Source organism: Ursus americanus, chromosome 14 (assembly GCF_024610735.1).
Source record: "Ursus americanus isolate L20-20 chromosome 14, mUrsAme1.1.p, whole genome shotgun sequence".
Classification (NCBI taxonomy): Eukaryota; Metazoa; Chordata; class Mammalia; order Carnivora; family Ursidae; genus Ursus; species Ursus americanus.
In genome coordinates this window covers 62,253,057-62,279,038 of record NC_142140.1, presented here as the reverse complement: position 1 = coordinate 62,279,038, position 25,982 = coordinate 62,253,057, and the positions used below count along the sequence as shown (strand labels likewise).

The window sequence follows — 25,982 nt, the reverse complement described above, 5'->3', positions numbered from 1 at the left end:
AGCCCTATTCCTCCTGGAGCTCCTCATGACTCGCTCCCTCACCTCCTTGTAACTTTTGCTCAGACATCACCTTCTCAGTAAGGCCTATCCTGACACCCTACTCTTGATGGCCTTATTAAAAACTGACCTGGGGCGCCTGGGTGGCTCAGTCGTTAAGCGTCTGCCTTCCTCTCAGGGCATGATCCCGGCGTTCTGGGATCAAGCCCCACATCAGGCTCCTCCGCTATGAGCCTGCTTCCTCCTCTCCCGCTCCCCCTGCTTGTGTTCCCTCTCTCGCTGGCTGTCTCTCTCTCTGTCAAATAAATAAATAAAATCTTAAAAAAAAATTAAAAATTAAAAAAAAAAAAGCTGACCTGATCTCACTTCCCGGCTATATTTTCTTCCATAGTACTTATCACCATGTGACATTCACTCATTTATTTTATCTGTCACCCGCCAAGATGTAAATTCTGCGAGGGTCTGGCCTTTTTTGTCGGTTCGTTTGCTTCTGAAGTATGCGTCTTCGGAAGGAGAGCGCCTGGCATGCTGTCGACGCTTGGGAAGTGCTTTTTGAACGGACGAATGAACGCGCTATGCGTGAACAGAGTGAAGGTTCTCTGTGGGAAAGATCCCACGAGGCACAAATGTTAAGTACGCCCCGATTACTGCGTGAGAGAATGCAACACTGTCCCGGACACAGAGATGCGCTCCCTAGATCTCCCTGCCCCCTGCCTCCACCCCCTTCCAGTAAGGACTTGGGGCCCAGTTGTGGGGAGTGTGACCTGTGCAGACAGCCACCTCCCCCGAGGTCACGCCCCTGCTTGGAGCAGGGGTTGGGGGGCTGCCCCTGGTGCTGGAGTGAGACGGGGCTGTGAAGGCCCCAGCTCAGCCCGGTGCAGACAGCTCGGACAGACACACTTGATTGCGCAGAGCGCCTGGGCTGGCTACAGCTTCGTGGGGCCAGCCCAGCTGTGTACCTTCTCCCTTTGCCCCCTCCTCCTTCTTCCCCCTTCCTCTCTCAGATGTCGGTCCCCAAGACATAGCTTGCACCCCAACTTCAGTCTCAGCGTTGGCTTCCAAAAACCCAACCTGTGACAAATACCGATCCGAATACCAAATAATAAAAAGCAAGTAGGGGCGCCTGGGGGGCTCAGTTGGTGAAGCGTCTGCCACCGGCTCAGGTCATGATCCCGGGGTCCTGGGATCGAGCCCTGCATCCGGCTCCTTGCTCAGTGGGGAGTCTGCTTCTCCCTCTCCCTCTTCCCCTCCCCGCTGCTTCTGCTCTCTCTCTTTCTCTCTCAAATAAATAAATACAATCTTTAGGGGAAAAAAGCAAGTAGAACACAATCCTGTTTATATAGAAAATATAACCTAAGATGCATTTGCTTTCCTTCTCTACCTTTTAAGACACTAAAGTCCTTTCTATGGAGAAGACTGTGTGTGTGAATTCGGGGCAGCCCCCCTTCATGACATTTGTGGTTACGGGAGTTGATCGAGTCCCTTTCTTGCGGACAGTGCGCGTGCATAGCACTCAGGCCCAGTGTCAGGGGGCGCTCGGCTTGAATTCCTGCCCTTGCCTCGGCAGGCCCGTGAACTTGGGCGGCCCATGCCCGGGCTCCGAGCCTCAGCCTGCTATCCAAAGCGCCTCCCAGGCTTCTTGTGGGAACCGAACGGTTAGTGCCTGGCACGGGTCTGGCCCCATCCCCGTCTCAGATTTGATTTTTGATCAGTAAATCTTTCCTCTCCTGGCTCCTGCCTCCTGTTCCCGGCCAGGAAACGCCACTCTGCTGGGGGGGTGCGGTGGCCGAGGCCCCCGGGGAAGCTCAGGAGCCAGGACTCGGTGGGATTGAGCAAGAGCGGAGGAATGGGCTCCTCTGGGGCCAGCTGTGCGGTGCGGTGTCAGATGCAGGAAGTGAAAGGGGGTGTGGGCAGAGGAGATAGTCAGACGGCACCTCTGGTCCCTTCTGGCCTGGCTCCCTTCTCCCGAATGGTAAAAATGAGGAAGTCAGAGGGGCTCCAGAGGGGCGGAAAGGGAGTAGATACACCCCGGAGGAGGAGAGCAGAGCCCGTGTCCACCCCCACTGCACGCGACCTCTGCCCGAGTCTCTGCTCCAATCCCTCCTCCACTCCACCGCGCAAACACGGGGACACACGAGATCCCAGCTCACAGCCTGCTGGGCTCTGGTCACTTAGGTGACTCCTCCTTTGGCCGCCCCCCCACCTCCACTCTCCAGGATTTCGTGTTTTTCCAGTTCTGGTCATTGTTGCATGCGGAACCCCAAAATCGCAGCCTTCGGACCTTCTGCAGGTAACGGGGCTGGGGGCTTAGGAGAGACCAGGGGACAGGGAGGATGTCAAGGGGAGCCGGGAGCAGGGACTGCGGGTTTCAGGTGGGACTGAATGGGAGGAAATGTAAGGGGTGGCTTGGGGATTGAATGGCCAAATGCGGATTTCAGCCTCCATTCCCTTCATTGGATTGGCCTTGACGTATGGCGGCCCGGCCTCACTCACAAGCTGAGATGCTGACTCAGCCCCATTCTGGTCCCTATCCCGGCAGCGGGCCTGACCCGAATACTAACCCAGTTTCCCCTTAAGCCCCAGCTGCAGCTCTGACCCCAGAGTCAACTTGAATCTTCATGCCAGCCCCAACCCAAAGTTGACCCTGGACTCCGTTTCCAGCTTTGGCGCCAGGCTTAGCCCTGCCCCAACCATGCTTGGCTCCGACCGGGGCCCCGACCCCACCCCCGCAGGAGATGCTCCTCAAGGCCAGGACCCAGTCCCAGCAGTACGTTTAGCTGCCACTACCTCCACCTTCAATCCCCAGCTCGACCCACCCCCTCAACGCCCGGTCCTGACCCCACTTCCAACCTCCCCTGTTTACCCAGCACCATCGCCAAGCCTCTCTCCGACCCTGAGCTCATCCTCAACTCCTGTCTCACCTCCTCCTTTGACTCTGTCCCGACCTCGGCTCCAGCGAGGCCCAGCCTCCCCCTTGGGCTCAGCTCCTGCCTCCGCCTGGCCGCTGGCCCCACCTGCCTTTCAGGTCCCACGCCCCAGTCTCGGTTCAAGCATGTCAATGCAGTATGAAAAATTCCAGCCCTTGGAGGGTGAGAAGCAAAGCCAGGGGTCTAGAAATGGTAAGTGGAAGGGGAAAATGTCCCCTCCTTAAATCCCGTCGGCGTTGTGTGGAGGATTCCTGTCGTGATGTCAAATCTGCACCCCTACCGTGTGCAGTTGGGGGGGTGTCCCCCATTCTGAGGAGGTCCGGCTCCACCCTTTGGGACCCCAGTGTGAAGAGGACCCAAGGTCCTAAGAAAGTCAGGGACAGGATAGGGAGGGCCGCAGGGGGCCTGGATTCCTATACTCTAGGTTTCGAAGGAAACCTCCCCCGTGACCCTGACCGCGCAGGTGAATGTGAGCGGGCGAGGAGGGCCTGGCTGCCCCAGCTCGGCCTGGGTCCTTCTGCCTGTTCCCCCAACTGTGATGGGACCTTGCGTATCACCATCACCCCCCATCCGTGGGTCCTTGCATACATGTGTCCCACGGGTGTGAGAGGCCATGTGACTGAGGACTTGTGCTGGCCCAGGAGGGGCCGGAGGCCTGGGGGTCCTCCGCCCTAGAGTGTCCTGGTGCGGCCTCCCCCTGCATCACCTGCACCAGCTCTCGTCCCCGAAGGTCCCTCGGGTCTCTCCTCCCACCCGGTCTCCTGCCCTGACGCCCTCTCCTCTCACAGGGCTCTCTCCTCCGTCCTTCCTGCACCGGCTCTGCTCCGGCCCCCGGCCTCTCCTGTTCTCCCTGGGCCTCAGCCTCCTCCTGCTGGTCGGCATCTGTGCGATCGGATCCCAGAGTGAGGGTCGCAGCGTGGGCAGGGAGGGGAGAATGCATGGGGTGCCCTGGTGGATGGGTCACCATGAGGGACAGTGGCCCGTAGGGTGGCTGCTGGCTCAGTCACTTATCGGTTGGGTAACGTAGCCAAATGGCCTCACCTCTCCAAACTCCGTTTCGTCATCCGGGATACTGGATAACAGTAGTGCCTGTCCCTTTGGGTTGGGTCATATGCCCTGCTCAGTGCCCGCTCACAGAGGACGTGACCAATCTCAGCACTGCATGTCCCACCCCCGATCAGATTCCAAGTTTCGGAGGGACCTGGAGACCCTGAGAGCAACTTTCAGCAACTTCACTGCAAACACTGTGGCCGAGGTCCAGGCACTGAAATCCCAGGGTGAGCCCGGCAAGGAAGGGGCTCCAGCCCGGGGCGCCGTGGGGGAGGGGGCGCTGAGCCCCGAGCACCCACCGAGTCCCCATGTCCTCCAGGTGGCAGTTTGCAAGAAGCGATAACATCTCTGAAAGCCCAGGTGGAAAACCAACAGCAGGAGCTGCAGGCAGGTGAGACCCTTCAGGAGCGAGGGAGGGAGGCGCAGGGGTAGGCGCAGCCGCAGGGTGCTGAGTGCCCTCCCCTCCAGCCCGCAGCTTGAATGACAAGGTGCTTTCCCTGGAGAGCAAGCTGGAGAAGGAGCAACAGGAGCTCAAAGAAGGTCAGGCCCCCGCCCCCCGCCCCCCTGCCCCGGGGGTGGTGTGCGCGGGAGGGCACCAACCTTCCAGGCCCCCGGGGCAGGGACATCGGGCTACTGGGGACTCGTCGAGCACCCAGGCACTGCCCCCACGGCCCACCTGTGTGCGTCCAGGTCATTCGGATGCCCTCCTTCGAGTCCAGCAGCTGGCCAGAGGCCTGAAATCCCTGACTTGCCAGATGGCCGCTCTCAAGAGCAACGGTGAGGGGTGTGCGGGCGCTGGGCCCCCCTTCCTGCTCGTTCCGGCAGGCGGGCGTTGGCTCAGACCCTCCCCACCCCCGCCCCGCAGGCTCTCGAAGCACCTGCTGTCCCCCTGACTGGCTGGAGTTCGAGGGCAGCTGCTACTGGTTCTCCCGCTCCGGGAAGTCCTGGGCCGAGGCCGACAGGTCCTGCCAGCTGGACAGCGCGCACCTGGTGGTCATCAACTCCAGAGAGGAGCAGGTGAGACCGCGGGCGCGGGGCCCCAGGACGTGCCGCCTTTAAGGAAGCCAAGGTGGAGACCTTGGCCGCAGGTTGGAATCACCTGGAGAGCTTGCCCTTGACCCCCAGCTGAGCCGCCCTCGAGGTTTGGTGGGCAGGGGCTTGGGATGAACATCTGGTCCCCTCAACAGACGGAACGAACGCGTCAGGTTCAGAATCTGTAGTGCAGGGGCGCCTGGGTGGCACAGGGTTGAGCGGCTGCCTTCGGCTCAGGGCGTGATCCCGGCGTTATGGGATCGAGCCCCACATCAGGCTCCTCCGCTATGAGCCTGCTTCTTCCTCTCCCACTCCCCCTGCTTGTGTTCCCTCTCTCGCTGGCTGTCTCTATCTCTGTCGAATAAATAAATAAAATCTTTAAAAAAAAAAAAGAATCTGTAGTGCAAGGAGTTGCCTGGGCTGGGGAGATGTCACCCTCGCCCTTCTGTCGTCCCAGACTTTTGTGCAGGAACATATCGGCTCGTACACCTGGATGGGCCTCAGTGACCCTGAAGGCGTCTGGAAGTGGGTGGACGGGACGGACTACGAGACCAACTTCAAGTGAGTGTGCGCCCGGCTTTCTGTGCCCTTCTGCCCCCTTGAGCTCTTGTTCCTCCAGGGTCTGGGCCTCACCCCTCGTTCCCGGACCCCCAGGGTGCCCTCCGACCCTGCCAACTGGCTGTGGTCCTCTCCCCGCAGGAACTGGAAGCCAGGCCAGCCGGACGACTGGCACGGGCACGGGCTGGGCGGGGGCGAGGACTGCGCGCACTTCCACCCCGACGGCCAGTGGAACGACGACGCCTGCCAGAGGGCCTACCGCTGGGTGTGCGAGGCCGGCCTGGGCACGGGCAGCTAGCACGGTCACCGCGTGCTTCCTGAGACCGTGAGCCACGGACCTGCAGGGGCGGGAGGGGGCCTTCCCCTGAGACCCCTCAGGAGACTGCCTGGGGGAGGAATGAGCCCACGGAGGTCGGGGCGCTGCCCCCATTTTGGATTTTTCTCCTTGGCGCTCAAAAGACTCTCTGGAGTTCCTCAAGTGTTTGCTTTTCTAATGTCAGCGGCATCGAGGTATCATTGACATACAAAACTGTGAGATGTTGGAAGCGCACGCCATTGTGATTTGATGAACATATGTACTGGGAAGGGTCCCCCATCCAGTTAATAACCTCACATATTCATCTCGTCTGTGTGTGTGTGAGGGAGAGAGAGAGAACACATAAGTTCTGCTCTCTTGGTGAATTCCAAGTATACAATATGGTAACAACTGTCGTCGCCGTGAGATCCTCAGACCTTATTCAGCTAAGAGGTGCAAGTCACTATGCCTTTGCCAACCTCTCCCGAGTTCCCCACTCCCCGGCCCCACCATCCTACTCTCTCTTTCTATGAATTTGGCTTTTTTTTTTTTCTGATCCACATATAAACAGTATTTGTTTTTCTCTGGCTTATCCATTTGGCATAATGCCCTCAAGGTCGATCCCTATTGTTGCGAACGCTAGGATTTCCTTCTTTCTCACGGCTGAACACTGTTGCGTTGCACACACACTTCACATCGTTATCCCTGCTCCCACTGAGGGACATTTCGGTTGTTTCCATATCTTGGTTGTTGTGAATTACGGCGGCAGTGGCTATGGAAGGGCAGATACCTCTGTGATACTCTGTTTTCATTTCCTTTGCCTATATACCCAGAAGTGGCAGGGCTGGATCACACGGTAGTTCTATTTTTAACTTTTTGAGGAACCTTCTTACTCTTCTCCAGAGTGGCCGCACCAGTTTGCATTCCCACCAACAGTGTGTGAGGGTTCCCTTTCTCCATAGCGTTGTCAATGTAAGTTTTTTAAAAAATCTTAAAAATCAACTTTATTGGGATCTAATTCCTACGCAATAAAATATACCCATCTAAAGAGTAGAGATGACTTGTGACAAATGTAAATACCTCGGTGACTACCACCCAATCTAGAGACAGAACCTTTCCATCAGCCCAAAGTTTCCTTATGCCCCTTGCTGTCTACCCTGCTTCTTGTCCCCAGGCAGCTAATGAATGACCTGCTTTCTTTTACTCCCGATGGGTTTTGCCTATTCTAGAATTTCACAGTATACACTCTTTTGCGAAACCTCATGTATTTCATATCGCCTGATTTTCAGCAATTTTTTATTTTTTTATTATTTTTTTAAATGATTTTTTATTATATTATGTTAGTCACCGTACAGTACATCCCCGGTTTCCGATGTAAAGCTCGATGATTCATTAGTTGCGTATATGATTTTCAGCAATCTTAACATAGCAGGATGGAGAAAGCCGGTGGAGGCCTTGGGCAGTCCGATGTTACAGTGAAAAGAGCATTTCCTTTTTACATACATTTGAGTTCTTTTCTGTCGCTTAAAAGCTGTGCAAACTTAGGGTGGTAAGAAAAGGCGGCGCCCAGAGCTATCAGGAAAAGTCGATAGATGCTCGGGTGTCTGGGTTAGCTATGCCTGCGTAACAATCCACCCCGGCTAGCGGGGGCTTAAAAAGAACACTTCTAAAGAAAGGAAGAAACCACAGAGAAAACTGAAGCAATGAAAGTAAACTTAAAATGTCATAAACATAAAGCGTGGCTGAGGCGGGGAGAAAGGATGTGAGGGAAGAGCAAAATACAAAGGGACAAGCCGGGAATGAACGTAAGTAACAGAAGGTGGAAGGAAGGTCTGCATGGCGGGAATGGAGGGACAACACTGGGGTGACGGGCTTCCAGAAGACGAAAAGAAGAGCAAATGTAAGAAAAAACCAATCCCATGACACGAACCTATTAACAGGAAAACGGGGATCTATTCTACCCACAATAGTTCCAAAAACTGAAATATAGGCATTGGACGTATTTGAAGAAAACCTTGACATGAGTGAAGGATGGAAAGCAAGACCTAAGCCCGTGGACAGTCCTGCCTGCCATTGGGTGGGAAGACTCAGTTTCCCCAAAATGTCAGTTCTCCCAACCATTCAATGCCATTCCAGTTCGAACCCCAGGAGGGCTCTCTTTTTTTTAATCCAAGTTTTTTTTTTTAAGATTTTATTTATTTATTTGACACAGAGAGAGAGAGAGCCAGCGAGAGAGGGAACACAAGCAGGGGGAGTGGGAGAGGAAGAAGCAGGCTCCTAGCAGAGGAGCCTGATGTGGGGCTCGATCCCAGGACTCTGAGATCACGCCCTGAGCCGAAGGCAGACGCTTAACCGCTGTGCCACCCAGGCGCCCCTAATCCAAGTTTTTATATTGAAATAATTTTAGACTCACGTAGAAGTTGAGAAAAAACGGTGCCCGGCTGGCTCAGTCGGTGAAGTATCTGCCTTTGGCTCAGGTCATGATCTCAGGGTCCTGGGATCGAGCCTCACATCGGGCTCCCTGCTTAGTGGGGAGCCTGCTTCTGCCTCTGCCTGCAGCTCTCCCTGCTTCTGCTCTCCTGCTCTCTCTCTCAAATTAATAAATAAAATCTTAAGAAAAAAGAAAAAAGAAAAAGTTGCAAAAAGAATGCAAAGAGCTCCCTTGTGTCGCCCCCCTACCCCGATGGCGACATCATACAGGACCTTAGAATTCTCAAAACTAGAACATTGACGCAGCCAAGGTTACATAAAGGGGCTCATGTCCTATTAGCCTTTCAGGATTGGCTTTTTTCCCTTGGGAGGTATCCCACTACCTGGCTGGGTGGTGGCCAAACCCCAGGGACTCCTGGGCCCACCCTGAGCTGCCCTCTGAGTGGGACACGGGAGAGCTTCAGAGAAGCTTCTGGATGTGTCCTTGGAAATCTGAGAGCCAGCATGCCCTTCTTGGCAGTAACAGTCTGGAGGCAGAGGACCGGGGCTGGAGCTCCCCCTGCATCAGTGGGGCAGGCGGCACTTGGTTGTCTGGATGGACAGGGATGTCAGAGAACCAGCAAGCCTGGAGGACTGCATGGAAGGAGTGAGCTTCCACGGTGGTGGGATGTCAGCCGCGGCAGCGGCGCCTCGGGAAGCCAAGGGCTAGCGTGGGTTTACAGTTTCCTGCTCAAACTCGAGACATCCAGGGTTGACCTGCAGGGAGCGAGTGCATGGCAGGGTGAGGCCGAAAGATTGCGGGTGCTCAGCTGCGCTCTGGGCAGAGCTGGGGGCGACCGCCACAGGGAGCGCCTCCTCCTCCCGAGGGACCGCTGGGGCAGGGTGCATCCCGTGGGGTCTCAGAGGCACCGGCAGCAGACCCCACGGAAGAGCCGGTGTTTGGATGCCCGCCTTCAAGAGCGCCTGACCCCACAACAGCACAGTCATATATGCCCACGGGACCCTCTGCTTTGCTTCTCTGCCTCCTCTGCGTCCACCCCGGGGGAGCAAAGAGAAACGCAGTGAGGGGGCAGGGAGAGAAAGAGTGAGGAAGAAAAGGGACAGACAGCCCCGCAGCCCCCATCAAGGAGAACGACAAGGAAAGCTGATTCTTGATCGTTCCCTATCGTGTTCAACCTCTTTAGTGAGCAAGTTATAGATAGAAATGGGAAATGATAGAGAGGTCTTTGCAAGCAGCAACAGATGAATCTACTGAAGTCATCCAAGACGACGGAAAATCGGCACAGACTGAAAATCAGAGACGATCGCATCGGGATGGTTAAAGGAGGATATATTTGGAAGCAGATAAGCTGATTCTACAGATCATACGAAGTTTACTTAGGAGCGAGAATATCTAGGCAAGTTCTAGAAAAAGAAAATAATGTGGGTAGATTATCCACTATAGTTAAACTAGTATGGAGCTGGTACATGAACAGACCGTTCAAAAGAACTGAACAGAGGGCCGCCTGGGTGGCACAGTCGTTAGACGTCTGCCTTCAGCTCAGGACGTGATTCCGGAATCCTGGGATCGAGCCCCACGTCGGGCTCCTCTGCTGGGAGCCTGCTTCTTCCTCTCCCACTCCCCCTGCTTGTGTTCCCTCTCTCGCTGGCTGTCTCTCTCTCTGTCGAATAAATAAATAAAATCTTAAAAATAAATAAGTAAAATCTTAAAAATAAATAAATAAAATCTTTAAAAAAAACAAACAAAAAACCCCCACAAAAAACCCCAAAATAACTGAACAGAAAGCCCAAATCATAAAGGAATTCAGTATATGATAGAAGCATAGTTTATTCCATGGACGAAAGAATATTCAACAAATAACGTGTCAGCAAATGGACGGGCATGTGGGGAATTAAAATCAGTCCGTTATCTCAGTCCTTAAAGTAAATGAATTTCGGGTGACTCGAGAGTTCAATATAAAAATTGAAATAATAGAAGCATTAAAAGAAAACAGGGGAGGATTCTCCTATAATTTCAGAGTGAGGAGCCTTTTAAAAGTATGACGTGGGGCGCCTGGGTAGCTCGGGGTTAAGCATCCGGCTCTTGACTTCGGGTCCTGCTTAGCGGGGCATCTGCTTCTCCCTCTGTCCCTTCCGGTCCTGCTCTCTCGCCCTCTCTCTCAAATAAATAAACTCTTTAAAAAAATAAAACAAAATTTTAAAAAGTATGACATAGGAATTGCAGGAGAAAAGATTTAACAGCAAAAACACACAATAAAGCTGCGTGGAGAAAAAGTTGCAAAGTCAAAGGGCAATTAGCTGAGGGTGCTGGCAACACAGAAAGCACCAAGGGGCTAGTTTTCTGAATATATTACCGGCTCTTACAGAGAGTAAAAAGTCAACACAGTCACAAAGTTGACAAAATATGTGAACAGTTGATATAAAAAATGTAAATGGCTCTTAAACACGTAGAAAGATGCTCACCCTCACTTATAATGGAGAAATAGAAACTAAAACGACCATAACACACTATTTAATCTATCAGGCTGTTAAAGATCAAATGGGTTTTTTTAAGATTTTTAATTTATTTATTTGAGACAGAGAGCGAGCACATGAGCAGGAGGCAGAGGGAGAGGGAGAAGCAGACTCAACACTGAGCAGAGTCCGACGGGGGGCTCCATCCCAGGACCCCGAGATCATGACCTGAGCTGAAGGCAGACATCTCACCGACTGAGCCACCCAGGTGCCCCGAGATCAAAAGGTTTTTTAAACTCACCTTGTCGGTGGGGGCTTGAAAAAAGGCACCTACCTGCCCACGTGGCTGGTGCGAGTGTTGGTACGACTCCTCCGGAAAACACTTGGACAAAACCAGTTAACATGAAAAATGCAAACCATTCCACTGCTCGTGTCTCCCACAGGGACACCGTTATTCACACCGAAAGCTCGTTGACAGTCTGCATGCCCATCAAGTGACGGCATACCTACCGAGTGGAACGTCATGCCCTGAGAAATAAGAAACCAGCTCGACGAGGAAAGATTTCCGAGGTCTGTCGTGATACGGGAAAATCAATGTAGAGGATAGTGCATATGAAGTATGCTACTCTTTGGATTTAAAAAAATACATCTGTTTGTAAATGCACAGAGTATCTCAGGAAGAATACATGTGAAAGGATGATTCTCTGCCTTCCAGGGAAGATGGGGGGCTAGGGGAGAAAGGGAAGGGAAAGTTTCCATGGTGCGCTTCTCTGTCTTTCAAACTTGGTGTCACGTGCGTACGTTACTAATTTAAAACAAACAAAACAAGGAGGTGGTCCCTTTGTCCAGTTTTATTGATCTCAAAAATAACTAGGTTATTCCAAAGTGACTTAAACCGTTCTAGGTTGTAGGAAAAGATTGATATCTCACTAGCTTATTTTTCTCTTTTTTTTTGTAAGTAGACTCCATGGGCTTGAACCCGTGACCCTGAGATCAAGAGTCGCGTGCTCTCTGGAATGAGCCAGCCAGGTGCCCCGCACTAGCTTAGTTTTATGAACCTAGCGTACCCTCAGTACCAGAGCTTGAAAAGGTTCAAAGAGAGAAACTCCAGTCCGGTGATATAAATACGTAAATGAACAAAAGTTCCCGCTGAAATGTTGGCAGATAGAAATCACCAGTGCAATATTCCAAAGAATATTGCACAATGAGCGGCCAAATAAGATTTACCCCAGATACACAAGGCTGTCTCAGCCTCTAGAATTCTACCATTGTAACGTTCTATCTCAACAAAACCAAAAAGAAAGAGAAATCGGTACGACAGTAGCTTCCAGAAGATATTTCATAAAATTCACGAGCCGTTCATGGATGTTTGAAACTTGAGTAGGAGGAGAAGAAAGTCCAAAGTCCATCAGCAAGCGAGCTCCTGAACAGTAACATGTGGAAACATTTCATTAAATATCAGGTCTAACCATCCCGGGAGCTGGGAGGACACCAGCGAAGGGGCAGGTGCGGGCCCTCCCTCGTGGGGCTTCGCCCATGAGGTGGGACAGGTATTTGAGCTACGACCTGTAAGTGCATGGCAGCCCAAAGGGGGAAACACAGATTTAGAGAGGGATTCACAATGGGGGGGAATTCCAGGCAGCGTACCTTGAGGAATCGATGTTTAAGTGATATTTGAAAGATGAGCAGATTTTATTATTTTTTAAGATTTATTTATTTTAGGGGGAGGGGCAGACGGAGAGGGAGACAGAGTCTCAAGCAGACTCCATACTGCGTGCAGAGCCCTACGCAGGGCTCGATCTCACGACCCTGAGATCGCGACCTGAGCTGAAATCGAGAGTCAGATGCTCAACAATGGCGCCCCAAAAGATGAGCAGATTTTAAAGAGCAACTCGCCAGAGGTCAAAGAGCACTGCCGCCAAGGTCTTGCGGGATGTGGGCTTGCACTCTGTTACTAGGCTCACTGCTCGACTCAAAGAACTGAGGGCACCTGCCAGCGAGCCTGTCGGCGAGGAGCCTAAGCAGGGGCAGTGGCCTGGGCTCCTGGAGGGTTGGCCCCCCTTGGTCCCCTGGTGGCATCAGGTGTCCAGGCTGGGAAAGCTTCCTGATGTTCACCCTTCTCTTTACAAACCCTCAGCACAGCCAGCCCGCAGGTCACTGACTGTGATGCAGGAGTCTTCCTGCAGGCTCGTGCTGGTCCGTTGGGGTGTCCGTGAGGGCTCGTGGATCTTGTGCGGTGGCTGGGAGGTGGCTGTGCCAGGCAGAGCCCGGGACCAGGTGCTACAGCCACGGATGAGCCCTTCTGTCCTGTAATAAGCGCTTGCACGGCGAGGGGACGAGGAACACGTTCCCCCGGACCCCAGTCAAACCTATCTGGAGACATCAACAGTCCGGGGAGTTCAGGTCAGGAGGGGCAGGAGGGGGAGGAAGAGCAGGCGGCCCCTCTGGCCCCTTCCAGTCCTGCTCCTTCTCCCTGGGGTGGGGCGGGGCAAAAGCAGAAATCAGGGAGCTGGGAAAAGGGGGAAAGGAGAGGAAGCGTGCCCCAGAGCACGGGGCCAAGTGTCACCCACTTGCAGCGTCTTGTTCAATCAAGATGAGGCTCCGGTGGAGGTGGGGGTGGGGGGAGTAGCCCCACCTGTCCTCACGCCCGCCTGCCCCTCTCCCACCCCTGCAGGCTGCAGGGCCCAGGATGGGGCGCCAAAAGGAGCAGGCACGGTATTTCTGTATTTCGCAGACAGGGCAATCCAACCCTACGAGGGGATTTGACTTCATCCTCTCTAAGCGGCCCCAGGGCTGACCTGGGAAAGTCACCTGGCCCATTCTGACAGTCTGGTCACGTGCGGCCCTCTGTCCCTTTCCGGCTTGGCGACTCTGGGTTCTCTCCCTTCCCTCTTCTCCCGCTGTGTGTCCAGGCGGCCTATCTTGTTGGAGTGGGGCTTCCCAGTGTCTTCACTGGGGTCTGCCGAGGTGTCCACACCCCACACTGGGATCTGCTGAGGTTCCTGGGGCTGCTGGTCCAAACCCATGACCCTGCTTTCTCCCGGACCCAGATCCTGTGGCCTCTGGGTCTGCTGGCCATGCTTAGCCTCCCGCACATTCCTTTAAGGATGCAGAAATCTTTAGATGCCTGTCCTGGTGGGAGACTTGGGGTTTGTCCTCAGCTTCCTTCGCCCGCACAACAGCTGCCACATCTGCTTTGTTGGTGGGGCCCTCTGCGGGGGTGCTTCCCTCTCAGGGCCTTTGTCAGCCCCTCATCTGAGAAGCACAGATCCTCTCTGATCTGCTGAACCCCAACCCAGCACACATTCAGTCTTCCTGTCCCCAGAAATCTGACCCCATCAACGGTCCAAGCTCCAGTCCCTGGTGCAGGACCCACACCAGGGACTCCTCGCTTTCTCTGCAGGGCCTCCCCTCCCTGGGTGGAACCGCATCTCTCCAAGCCCAGGGAGAACCGGCGGTCTCCAAGCTCTGTCCTGGCGGTCTCTCTGGACTCGGGTGTGCGGTCAGCCCTGAGGCCACATCACTGACGTTGCGGTCTACTCCTTCTGAAGGTCAGACTTCTCCTCCACAGCCTGGCTCTTGCAAATCTGTAGTCACCTGGGCCTTCACAACGTGGCTTCTGTCATGAGCTTCGCAAATCCATTCAGAAACCCAGCTGAATTTTTTGTCTTGGTTTAGTGCGTACCTGCCCAACTCAGGAGAGAGACCGAGGGGAGCGGTGGCCACTGCCTGGAGCGGGGGCAGGACGGTAGCTACGTAGAGGCTCGAGGCTGGGGACAGAGAGGCCTCGTCTCCTGCTCTGAGTTATCATCTCCTGTGTGCATTTCCTTTAATATCTTTCTGTACGGTTTGCATTTTCTAACTGCATAAAATGTATTTTCTTTAATTTATTTATTTGAGAGAGAGAGAGCGTGCGTGCGTGCACAAGCTGGGGGAGGCACAGAGGGAGAGGGAGAAGCAGACTCCCCGCTGAGCAAGGAGCCCAATGCAGGGCTTGATCCGAGGACCCTGAGATCATGACCTAAGCCGAAGGCAGACACAGGGTCTGGATATTAAGAATATTAATGTCCGGAAGGCGGGGCAGGGACTAGGAGGAAGCTCAACTAATCTGGGACAGCTGATGCATCAGAAAGCTCAAAGATTGAACAAAAAAGTGCTAGGTTAAAGCTACGTTTTCACAAAGTAAGACAATAACAACCACCATCCTGAATTTTCTTCTGACTGGCAAGAATATATTTCAAAAGAAGACCGCTCCTGGGGTGCCTGGGTGGCTCAGTTGGTTGAGCGTCTGATTTCGCTCAGGTCATGATCCCAGGGTCCTGGGATGGAGCCCTGCATCGGGCTCCCTGCTCAGTGGGGAATCTGATTCTCCCTCTCCCTTTGCCCCTCCCCCTGCTTGTGCGTGCTCTCTCTCTCTCTCAAATAAATAAATAAAATCTTAAAAAATAAATAAATAAAAGGAAGACTCTTCCTTAATTTTAAGAGATTGCCCATGCTGGCTCTCTAATTTTGCCAACAAACCCTCTGTATTCAGTTATACGAGACCCTCTTCTGACAAAGGACTTTGGTTTGAAAAAGATAAAACCACTCGTTGGCGATAATGTCAGCTTTTCTAAGTTGTTTCTGGAAACAAGGAGAGGTGAGGAGGGGATGAGACTGCAGAAGGAATAGGGTGTGACCCTTGTTTCTTTGCACTAGTTCAAACCCCTATTAGAATCCTACCTTAGAAGGACTCTTTGGTTATAAGCTACAGAAAATCTCTGGATTTAGGTAATGCAGAAAGACCTTTAGTTGTACAAGGGTGTGTCACACAAGCCGTCAAGGGTTGAATTGTTGTCCTTCAAAAATGTATGTGGAAGTCCTAACCAGCAGGACCTGTGACCGTGACCTTATTTGGAAATAGAATGGTGGCAGATGTGATTAGCGAAGATGAGGTCAGAGTAGAGTAAGGTGGGTCTTTAATCCAGTATGACCGCTCTCCACATTAGGAGAGAAGAGAAGCAGACACACAGGGAAGATAGCCAGTGGCCACCCACGTAGCTTGTCAAGGATTGCCCGCAAACCACCAAAAGCCAGAAAGAGGCGAGGACGGGGGTCTCCCCTCCAGGCTTCAGAGGGAGCCCGGTCCTGCCGACACCCTGATTTCAGGCTGCAGCCTCCAGAGCTGAGACCATCCACTTCTGTGGTTTTTCTATTGCTCCTCGGCAGCCCTCGGAAACCAACAGGCAACCCAAGGCTGGGAAGTGGCTGAAGCCCAGAGCGAGACCAGAAAGGGCAGCTGGAGCCCTGAGGGTCTCTCTCCCCTCGGTGCCATGTGCTCCATCCCTCTCCATCACTCCAGACCATCATGCTCCGTGACCCCTCCGGCTTCCTCCTGCGCTCAGGATTCAGGTCTGGGACAGCAACCTGCCCACTCCACTGCCACGTCCTGCCATGATTGGTTTAAGCCTAGTAGGGCACGCCCACTCTCTTTTGTGGTGATTGGCTTAGGGGTAGACATATGACTCGGTTCTGGCCAATGATACTTGAGGATCAAGTATTTCTTGGAAACCTGCTGGGGCTTGCGTGGTTTCCCTCCCAGATGAAAAGAGAGAGACATCTAGGTGGGGAGCTCGGTGTGGGTGTGCGTTGACTTGCAGCTTCGGGTCCTTGCTTGTCGAGGATGTTTGGAGTAGTGGCAGCTGGCTCCTGAAGATGGAGGGAAAGCCAAGAGTAAGGAGTGTGTTTTTATCGGCTGTGGCAGAGTGAACCTGCTGTGACCCCTTGGAAGGCAAACGGCTGGGTGTTCAGTGCGTCCAATATTAGCTTAATGCCGGGCACTGTGTAAAGTGCGCTGCACAGCCTGCGTCTCATCTGGAACGAAAACAGGCACTGCTTTTAGAGTTAACCTGCTTGTAGGATTGAGGAAGAGAAGGACAAGAACCTGGGGGGAGGAGCAGAGGAAGAGGGAGAAGCAGGCTCCCCACTGAGCAGGGAGGCGGATGTGGGACTGGATCCCAGGACCTCCTGGGATCATGACCTGAGCCGAATGCAGACACTTCACTGACTGAGACACCCAAGAGCCCCCTTCTTTTTCTATTTTAGACTCAATAAGCTTTTCTGGGTCCGTAACCTATCTGTAAGCGCTTGGAAAGCTTCTAGCTCTAAGCCCTGTGTACTCAGGGGATAAATCAGCTCTCCTCAAGGACAACAGGGAAATAAGCCCAGAAACCACAAGCCACCTAAGAACAGCCAGCCTTTACGGACTACGGAGCTCAGGCTCCAATCTTACCCCACACTGCTCTTCACTGCTCTCGGCAATTGCAGGCCACTGTCCCCAAAATATCTGCACCTGAGCCCTCAGCACCAACTTCCCAACTCCCAGATCTCTGGGTCCAGGAGGGGTAGGCTCATGACCCATAAATCAGGATGTCTCTGCAGGCAGCTGGTCAACCAGATGCCTGAGGCCTTGCCTTCACCTCTGTTGGCCCATCCAGATGTGACCTGCCCCCCCCCCATCCAGGACAGCCGCTGCCACCACCCTGTTCAAACAGATGGTAGCTCTTAGACTCACAAATGTGCTTTAAACTAGGATCCGTCCCACTGTGAGAGGTTCTGGTTATAAATCAGGAAAGAGAGATAAGCCCAGACTTGAGGTCGGGGAAGAAAAGTGGGTAAAGCTGCTTGCTTAATGGGATAGAGAGAAGGGACCCTTAGGGAGAGAGACTGCTCAGGACTGAAAATGCTCCGGAAGTAGAGAGAGGCTGGAGAGGACTTTGCAGAGGCAGGACCCTGGAGAGTGGGCGGGGCAGAGATTGGGGCCTACAAATCGAGCTCTTTTGTGGCCCAGACCCTGAAGGGAAAGACCCACCCTGTGCACAGACAGGAAGAGGTTGTGTGGCCTCAGGGCCTCTCCGGGCCTCAGACCCTCCCAGCAGCTTTGGGACTTGCCCACCCACTCCTCCCAGTGTGCTCGCAAGGAGCTCTTCCTGGGGAAAGAAAGCAGGCCTCCCGGGCTCACTTAGCCCCCCTGACTCTGCCTGACACATGACACACTCCAGGAAGTCTAAGTTACATCCCCACGGGGGCGGCGGGAAAACCTGTTCTCTCACTCCCTGTCTCCTCCCACCTTGGCTTTGGTCCCCTTCGACAGCGCTCAGCTGGGAAGCAGATTCTGGGGTCCCGGTAGCCCGACCGCAGATCCGGGGGTTGTCAGCGGCATCCCCTAAGAGGCTGAGTCGTTTAAGTTGTAGGCGAGGTCCCAGGCCGGGGCTGGGAAGGCAGACAATGGGCCCAGCAAGTGCCGGGATAGCTCAGAGGTTGGGTTACTGCAGGCCTCACCCCTGGCCCTTTCTGGTTCGACTCCCACCTCTCAAATCAAGACAGGCGGCGCAGGGGGCTAGAGAAGACATTGGAGGGGGATGGGTGGGGTGGGGCATGAAGGGGTGGCTGTCTATGGCCAGAAGAACAGGAGGCAACGGGATGGAGGGGAACCTACGCTTCTTCTATGCTTTGCTGAGATATGATGGACATGTCCCTTGTTATTTTTGATGGGAGGAAGAATCTATCTACCTGCGGACGCTGAAAGCCCCAGGTGCTCTCTCTCCTGGTGTCCCTTTCAGCCAGGATGAGAGCCCGTGACCAGGGTTCAGGGGGTCAGGAGCATGGACTCTGGCCTTGAATCTGGAGCTCGTGGTGAGGGAGGCAGAGAACATTCTGAGCAGCAGTTTCCAGGCCCGGTGGTGGCAGAGAGCCAGAAGCAACGTCTAGCGTCTGGTGGTGACAACAGTGGCCTTGGCAACTCACTGAGGCCCGCGGCAGGCCCACGTTCTGCCAAACCCAGTTCTGTAGCCTTCTGGGTAATTCTGAGACTACTTAGTATCCTGTAATCAATCATTTCTCTCCTTAGTAAGTCACAGTTGGTGCCCACAGCCTGTAATTAAGAACTTTGATACAGAAGTTAGCCAAAGTCGCGGAACCAGAAAATGCCAGATCAAACACATTTGGATGTTTAGACACACAGCCCAGACTCGAAGCCTTTAGCTGGCTGCTCCCTCCATCCTGATGCTTGTCCTTGGAAACTGGACTGTCCAGAGAGATCCAGGAGCCAGAGGCCGCAGACCTTCAGCTTGGGAAGGGGTCTGGGGAGGCGGGGGTGGTGGCAGGGGCCTGCAAGGGGCACTGGGGGCAAACTTGGTAGAGGGAGTAAGCGAGGAATAGGGGGTGGGGTAGGACTCCCAGGCCAGTGCAGCCAGCCCGGGTCCTGGCTCCAGCCTGGCTCAGGCCTCAGCCCCATCTCACAGGCTCCGAGGGCGACCCCAGCACCAGCCTCCCACAGCTGCAGACTCAGTAAATTCCTTACCCCGTCCCAGTCCCCCCCACGCAGTTCAGGGGACCTGGCTCGGTTCTCCATTCATATGCGGTCACCCAGGCAGACTTGTTCCCTGCCCGCAGTGAGCCCCACTGCCCTGAGTGGGAGCCCCCCCCCCCATGCCTTGTTACCCACCCCTTCCCAGAGCCTCTCAGCAGCTGTGCTTCCCTGGCCCCAAACCACACATCCTGACCTTTGTGCCCTGTTTCCTTCCACTTTTCCAGGCCCTGGGTCTGGCCCTGGATGTCTACGCTGACTTCCCAAAGCCTGATCTCTGGGTGAGCTGAAGAGGGAGATTTTGGGGGTGAGGGCTAAGAGGCTCCTTTATTAGGCACATAGAAGCCCAAGGTCAACTGGGCCAAACTCTGGAAAGTCTCCTATTTTTGTGTACCTCAAGGAGCCATTCTTCCTTGCCTCTTCCCTTCCCTCTCACCTCCCTTTAGCAGAGGGCCCCCCACCCCCCAGTGGGTGGACCCCGGCCCAGCTGGGCCCAGCTCAGGGCCTCCCCGCTGGGAGCCTCCTGTAGGCGCTCCCATGAGAAAGTCCCAAGGCGGTTTGAGAGATCGCGGACACGGACACACTTGCACATCCCCTGGTCCCCAAAGCAAATTATGTACAGACCTTGACCCTCTTTTCCGACCTCCCTAAAGACCTGACCTGGCCCAGCATCTACGTCTGGGCCTTTCTCCATGGGGGCAGGCACTATGGGTCTGGTCCACCGGACCGCTCCTGACGATCCCGCCCCATCCCGTGGAGCACCAGGCCCTGGGTCTGCTCCGTCCGCCCAGTCGCTGGCTCAGTTCTGTCTCACCCAAGTTTCCGCAGAGATCAGTCACGCAGGGTCCCACCTCCAGGGCTACGTGGGGATGAGGGACAGAAGACAAAGACGGATGATGTCTCTGCAGGCTGAGAAGGCTCTGAGGGGGTGCGGTGGGCGGGGGGGGGCAGTGGGTGGGGACGGGGTATGACTCCCTGCAGGGGCCCTCCCCCCCCCCACCACCAGGGGGACCTGGGTAGAAAGACGGAAATAATTTACTTAGTTATTTAAAGCATGATTTTCCTACGCATCAAAGATTATGAAGTAGGGGGGCGCCTGGCTGGCTCCGTTAGAAACACAAGTGACTCTTGATCTCGGGATCGTGAGTTTGAGCCCCACATTGGGTGTAGAGATGACTTAAATAACTGAAACTTAAAAAAAGGATTATGAAGTAGAATCAAGTAGGATGCCAACTTCCACATGAATTTTCAATGCACAACAAGATGTTTCAAAGAAATTTCCCACGTCAAGAAAAGGCATCTCGCCCCAGACTCTCCTGTCCCCTCCGACTGGCGTGAACCCTCATCCTCTGCGCTCAGCGGCGAATATTACTGAACACCAGCGAACGCTACATCAGGGGAAATTTCTGAGAAGCATCCGTCTCCGGGGAAACATCGACATTCCTTCACCTGGCCTTCAAGACCTGTGACGATGGGAGCCTCTGTCCCACGCGATCCTCCCGTTCGCGCCCTCGTCTCCTCAGAGCTGCTATTTGCAGCTCCCCAAACAATAAAGAATATGCCAGGCTGGTTCGTGCCTTTGTGATTTTCCACAAGCTTCTCGCTTTGCCTGGAATGCCCCTGCCCACACAACCATCTGGCAAACTCCTACTCATCCTTCAAGACCCCGCGTAAAGGGCTCCTCTTCGGCGAAGCCTTCCCAGCAGGCCCGAGAGCAGAATGAGTCAGCAGCTCCCATGCTGCACCTTCTGGTGTCTATGTCCCTGTCCTTGTGTTGGGCTCTCTGCATTTCACCTTTTCCCTAATGTGCTTGTGGGGGCTCGGAGGGGAGAGACTGGATCACTCACGGTTGTACCCCCAGCCCTAAGCACAGCATCCGGCACGGCCAGGCATCTAGAAATATCTTGTACGAAGGAGCAAATGAACAAAACTAATTTTGACTCCTTTCTTTTTTGTTTTTAGAATCGAGATAGGGAGACTACTAGCATTTTCTCACAACCTTTGGAAAATGCTAAGAAAACCACTCACCATAAACAAACAAAAATCAACTTCACCTCTTTTTGTCACCATTCACATCTTATAACCTGTTTAGTTCTGCCGAGAACGCACCAGCCCTGTGGCCTGAACCACACCTGGCTCTTTCTGGACCATGTGGTTCTTTGCCATCGAGGCAGGAATAGAAGTGGGGAGAGGTGGGGAGAGGCGGCGGCCCTGGAGGGTCCAGCCAGGTCCCTCCAACAATTGCAGCAAAGGGACTGACACACATCCCATTGCGGGCACCGCTCTAGGTCCCATACTCGCGTGTGTGTCCACACAGTGACTCGCTCCATCCCCATACCGACCCTACCATAATAGGCGGCTGCTATTATGAGCCCCATTTTAGAGATGAGGAAGCTGAGGCACATACCTTGCTTACGGTCCTACAGTGGATAAGTGGCGGAGCTGGGAGTCAAACCCAGGGAGTCCAGCTCGGGAGTCCATTCTCCCAGCCTCAGTGCTGTGTTAGCTCCATAAGCAAAAGATGTATAGTGATGGTCGTTTTGGCTAAGAGTATAAGGACCATAAGGTAGAAGAGGACCGCGCCCTGTGACGACCAATCACCCTGGTCCCAGGCTCTGGGATGCCCTCTGGGTTCATGAGTATCCTGTAAAGGTGCTCAGTGTTACTCTGTACAACTCCCAGACCCAGGGGCCCAGTCTCCTCTTTGGCTTGGGGGGCATGTGGACCCCACCGAGGAGAGGGTGTGATTGGTTTCAGATTGGGGGGGGGGGCTCTGCTTGCCACAGAGTCCTCGGCAGCCAACTCAGGAAGTAGGCTTCCCGCTCCCCCCCCACCCCTGGTGGCTGAGGATCTGTGGGCTTCACCTGTCAGGTGTCTCCCACAACAGCAGCCCAGGCTGGGGAATCCAGTGAGACCACTGTCCTAGGGCGCCCATGGCAGGACCGGCCACCTTCAAGGACGCCTGTTTCCCATCCAGGACATTTCAAGGAGAGGGGACAGCAGATGCAAAAACTCAGGAGTGAGGAAAAGCTAGACCTGTCCTTGGAGCAGGTGAGGCTCTCATGGCTGACGCTGGCGGAAGGGCGCACGACAGAGGGGAGGGAGATGGAATGCAGAGGAAGTGTTCCTTTGGTGGTGAAAGGCCTAATATCCGAAGTAGAGAAATGGGGTTGTTTTCCTCCGATTTGCAGCTACTTTCTCAACAACTAGGAAACACTGCCACCGCGTGGCCCTGGGGTGATGCAGGCTCCAAGCCTTACAGGGCCACATTTTCTGATATTGTGTAATCATTAAACCAAAGAACACATCTCTTGATTCAAATAGCTCAAGTAAAGCAATGGTAACCTCAATCCTAATGTGGAAAGGACACTTTAAAATCAAGTTTGCCAAGAAATCCCTGCCTGGATTCAATTCTTGGATTTTTTACCTTGTTTTAAAACTCCGAATTGAAGTCTTCAGCGATTCTGATCCCAGGGATCCTTGCAGGCCAGTGGGGCATCCAACTGTGCCCAGGCCATTCCCTCCACTGGGGCATTTCAGTCCTAGGTCTGTTCTCCCTGTACCCTCTGCAGCTGGACAGATTCAATTCAAATATCCACCATCTTTAAGCTGGGTGCTTTGGGGACAAGGCACCTGACCTCTCTATTCCTCAGTGACTTCATCTGTAAAATGGGCACAACACCTTCTTCAGCGGTTCCTTGTGGGCGTGAACAGGCGACGTGGGTCGAGTGCCTGGCACATCACAGCTCCTCATAAAGAGGGAGCCTCTTCCTCCTGCTTCGCCCTTGAGGGCTGGTAATTGCTGAGCAAGGAACGGGCACTGAGTGGAGGTCAGTGATTCGATATCCGAGACTTACCTGGCCCCCCAGCCAAGTTCTCATCTCAAAGACGAGAACAAAAGTACTCATCGTGGCAGGCCTTGGGGGATCACCCCTACTTCCAAGTGTTACCCACGGGCCCTGGGATTGCGGGGGATCGCAATCCACGCGTCCCCTCCGCGGGCAGCAGGCGGCAGGTGCGTGCGCTTGAGCTGGGTGCGGCCGCCTTCAGTCCTCCCGCTCGATCCGCGGGGGCTGGGGGTGTGTGTGTCTGTGGATAATTCAATCCCCGTGGGACTCAGCGTCTGGCCTCACCCGCGGCTCGGCCGATTGGCTGACGGTGTCAGCTCCCCCGCCCTCCGCACCCCCGCGTCCCAGGTGGCTCAGGCCCCCAGTGGCGATCTCTGTTTACCGAGAGAGCCGGTCCAGGTGGGGCTCCATCTCGGCGCTCGCTCCCCTCTGGGGCCCCGCCCGCGCAGGAAGCGGGGAGAACACCTGGCCGAGCTGCTCCTCGCCCTTCCCCTCCCCCCACCGCCCGGAGAGGTCGGGTAAGGGGGAAGGGGTGTGTGTGGGAGGGGGAGTCCCAGGCCCGGGGGATCCGGCTGTCACCCGGTCCCGGGAGCTCGCGCGGACCCTGGAACTGTATCCCTAGGCCTAGCTCCCACTCCTTCCGCCCCGCCCTACCGTGCTCTGGGGGACGTGCCCACCCTGGGCCAGCCCCCAGAACCTGGATTTCAGGGATGCCCAGGTCCCTAGAGGAGGCACGGACGTCGTGTGTTCCCCCTTCCCCAGACGGCGATGACCCCCAAGCCGGCCGGACCCCCGGACGGGGGCTGGGGCTGGGTGGTGGCAGCCGCAGCCTTCGCGGTGAATGGGCTCTCCTACGGGCTGTTACGCTCCCTGGGCCTTGCCCTCCCTGACCTCGCGGAGCACTTTGACCGAAGCACTCAGGATACTGCGTGGGTCAGCGCCCTGGCCCTGGCGGTGCAGCAGGCAGCCAGTGAGGGGGGCCCCCGAGGTGGGAGGCGGGAACCGGGGTGGATTGGCGGAGTGTGTGTGGTGATGGAGAACCCACCCGATGACCAGACAACCTGGAAAAGGGCGCCCGGTGGGACCGAGTTCTAGAAAAGAGGGTCTTGAGGTCAAGGGGAGGAGCTATTAGGCTGGGGGAGAAGTTTTAGGCCTGGCAAGCAGCCAAGGAGAAGTGTTGGATCAAGTTTGGGGGTCCAGAGGCGTGTCTTCCGTTGACTCCGCCCCCTTCCAGGCCCAGTGGGCAGCGCCCTGAGCACCCGCTGGGGGGCGCGCCCGGTGGTGATGGTTGGGGGCGTCCTCACCTCGCTGGGCTTCGTCTTCTCGGCGTTCGCCCGCAGTCTGCTGCACCTCTACCTTGGCCTGGGCGTCCTTGCTGGTGAGGGGAGAGGGATACCCCGGTCCTTAAGGGGCGATGTCGGTGAGGGGCGCTTCTTGGGGGCTGGAGGCCCAAGGGGCGGGGCCTCCTGCGAGAAGCAGGGCTGGGATCGCGGGGGCGGGCATCCCAGGTCCCTGTCCTGACCCGGTCCCGTCCGTTCGCAGGCTCTGGCTGGGCCCTGGTGTTCGCCCCGGCCCTCGGGACCCTGTCCCGTTACTTCTCCCGCCGTCGAGTCTTGGCCGTGGGGCTGGCCCTCACGGGCAACGGGGCCTCCTCGCTGCTCCTGGCGCCCACCCTGCAACTCCTCCTTGATACTTTCGGCTGGCGGGGCGCCCTGCTCCTTCTCGGCGCCATTACCCTCCACCTCGCCCCCTGCGGCGCCCTGCTGCGACCCCTGGTGCTCCCTGGCGACCCCCCGGCCCCACCCCGCGGGCCCTTAGCCGCCCTCGGCCTGGATCTCTTCGCGCGCCGGGCCTTCTTGGTTTTTGCTCTGGGCACAGCCCTGGTCGGGGGCGGGTACTTCGTCCCCTACGTGCACTTGGCCCCTCACGCTCTAGACGGGGGCCTGGGCGGCTATGGGGCGGCGCTGGTGGTGGCGGTGGCCGCGGTGGGGGATGCGGGCGCGCGGCTCCTCAGCGGGTGGCTGGCGGACCAGGGCTGGGTGCCCCTCTCGCGGCTGCTGGCGGTGTTCGGGGCTCTGACCGGGCTGGGGCTGCTGGCCGTGGGGCTGGTGCCCTTGGTGGGGAGCCAGGAGGGCTGCGGGGGGGCCCTGCTGGCCGCGGCCGGGGCCTACGGGCTCAGCGCTGGAAGTTACGCGCCCTTGGTGTTCGGTGTGCTGCCGGGGCTGGTGGGCGTCGGCGGTGTGGTCCAGGCCACAGGGCTGGTGATGATGCTGATGAGCCTTGGGGGGCTTCTGGGCCCTCCCCTGTCAGGTAAGGGCCTGAGCGAACAGATCCGCTCGCGGCCATCCTCTGCCCCTGGATCCCAGGCCCCTGAATTCCTTTCCCCTTCCCCGCAGGCTTCCTAAGGGACGAGACGGGAGATTTCACGGCCTCCTTCTTGGCGTGCGGCTCTTTCATCCTCGCCGGCAGCTTCATCTACATGGGGCTGCCGGGGGCGCTGCCCTCCTGCCGGCCAGCCTCCCGGCCGGCCACCCCTCCCCCCGAGAGGGGGGAGCTGCTACCGGCTCCTCAAGTTGCCCTGCTTTCCCCTGGAGGCCCTCAGTCCACTCTGGACACCACTTGTTGACCATTCGTTTGAGCCACTCCCCCAGTAAAGAATTTCTATCCAGTCTCCTTCAAGCTCCGACTGTTAGCCAATCTAGGAGGCTGAGAACATTCTTTCTATGTAAGATATTCAAGGGGGCGCCTGGGTGGCTCAATCAGTTAAGCCTCTGACTCTTGATGTCAGCTCAGGTCATGATCTCAGGGTCCTGATCTCAGGGTCCTGAGATGGAACCCTGAGTGGTCTCCCCGCTGGGCGTGGAGCCTGCTTAAGATTCGTGCTCTCTCTCTCCCTCCGCCCCTCTTCCACTGTTGCTTTTTCTCTTTCTGTCTCTCTCTCTCAAAAAACAATAAAAACAAAACAGGGAATCTCTGAGAAGTTGCCTGTCAGCTTGAGTGTGTTGGGGGTGCGGGCTCAGGAGGGGGCCGTCTGCCCCACCCAG

The 25,982-nt window shown here is 55.6% G+C and overlaps 2 protein-coding genes across 2 annotated transcripts; both read left to right on the top strand.

Annotated features, from left to right (window-relative positions):
- Positions 1-1,996: 1,996 nt before the first annotated feature.
- LOC123792178 (C-type lectin domain family 10 member A-like) lies at positions 1,997-6,912 on the top strand. Its single transcript, XM_045797422.2, has 10 exons — positions 1,997-2,287; positions 2,865-3,116; positions 3,713-3,826; positions 4,106-4,201; positions 4,294-4,365; positions 4,443-4,514; positions 4,665-4,751; positions 4,840-4,991; positions 5,464-5,567; positions 5,706-6,912. Exons 1-10 carry the CDS (start codon positions 2,248-2,250, stop codon positions 5,860-5,862), a joined length of 1,146 nt encoding a protein of 381 aa, XP_045653378.2. The 5' UTR covers positions 1,997-2,247; the 3' UTR covers positions 5,863-6,912.
- A 16,756-nt stretch (positions 6,913-23,668) lies between these two features.
- On the top strand, positions 23,669-25,564 carry SLC16A11 (solute carrier family 16 member 11). Its single transcript, XM_045797432.2, has 4 exons — positions 23,669-23,908; positions 24,173-24,316; positions 24,481-25,248; positions 25,335-25,564. The coding sequence occupies exons 1-4, from the start codon at positions 23,707-23,709 to the stop codon at positions 25,562-25,564; spliced, it is 1,344 nt and encodes a 447-aa protein (XP_045653388.1). The 5' UTR covers positions 23,669-23,706.
- Positions 25,565-25,982: the final 418 nt, after the last annotated feature.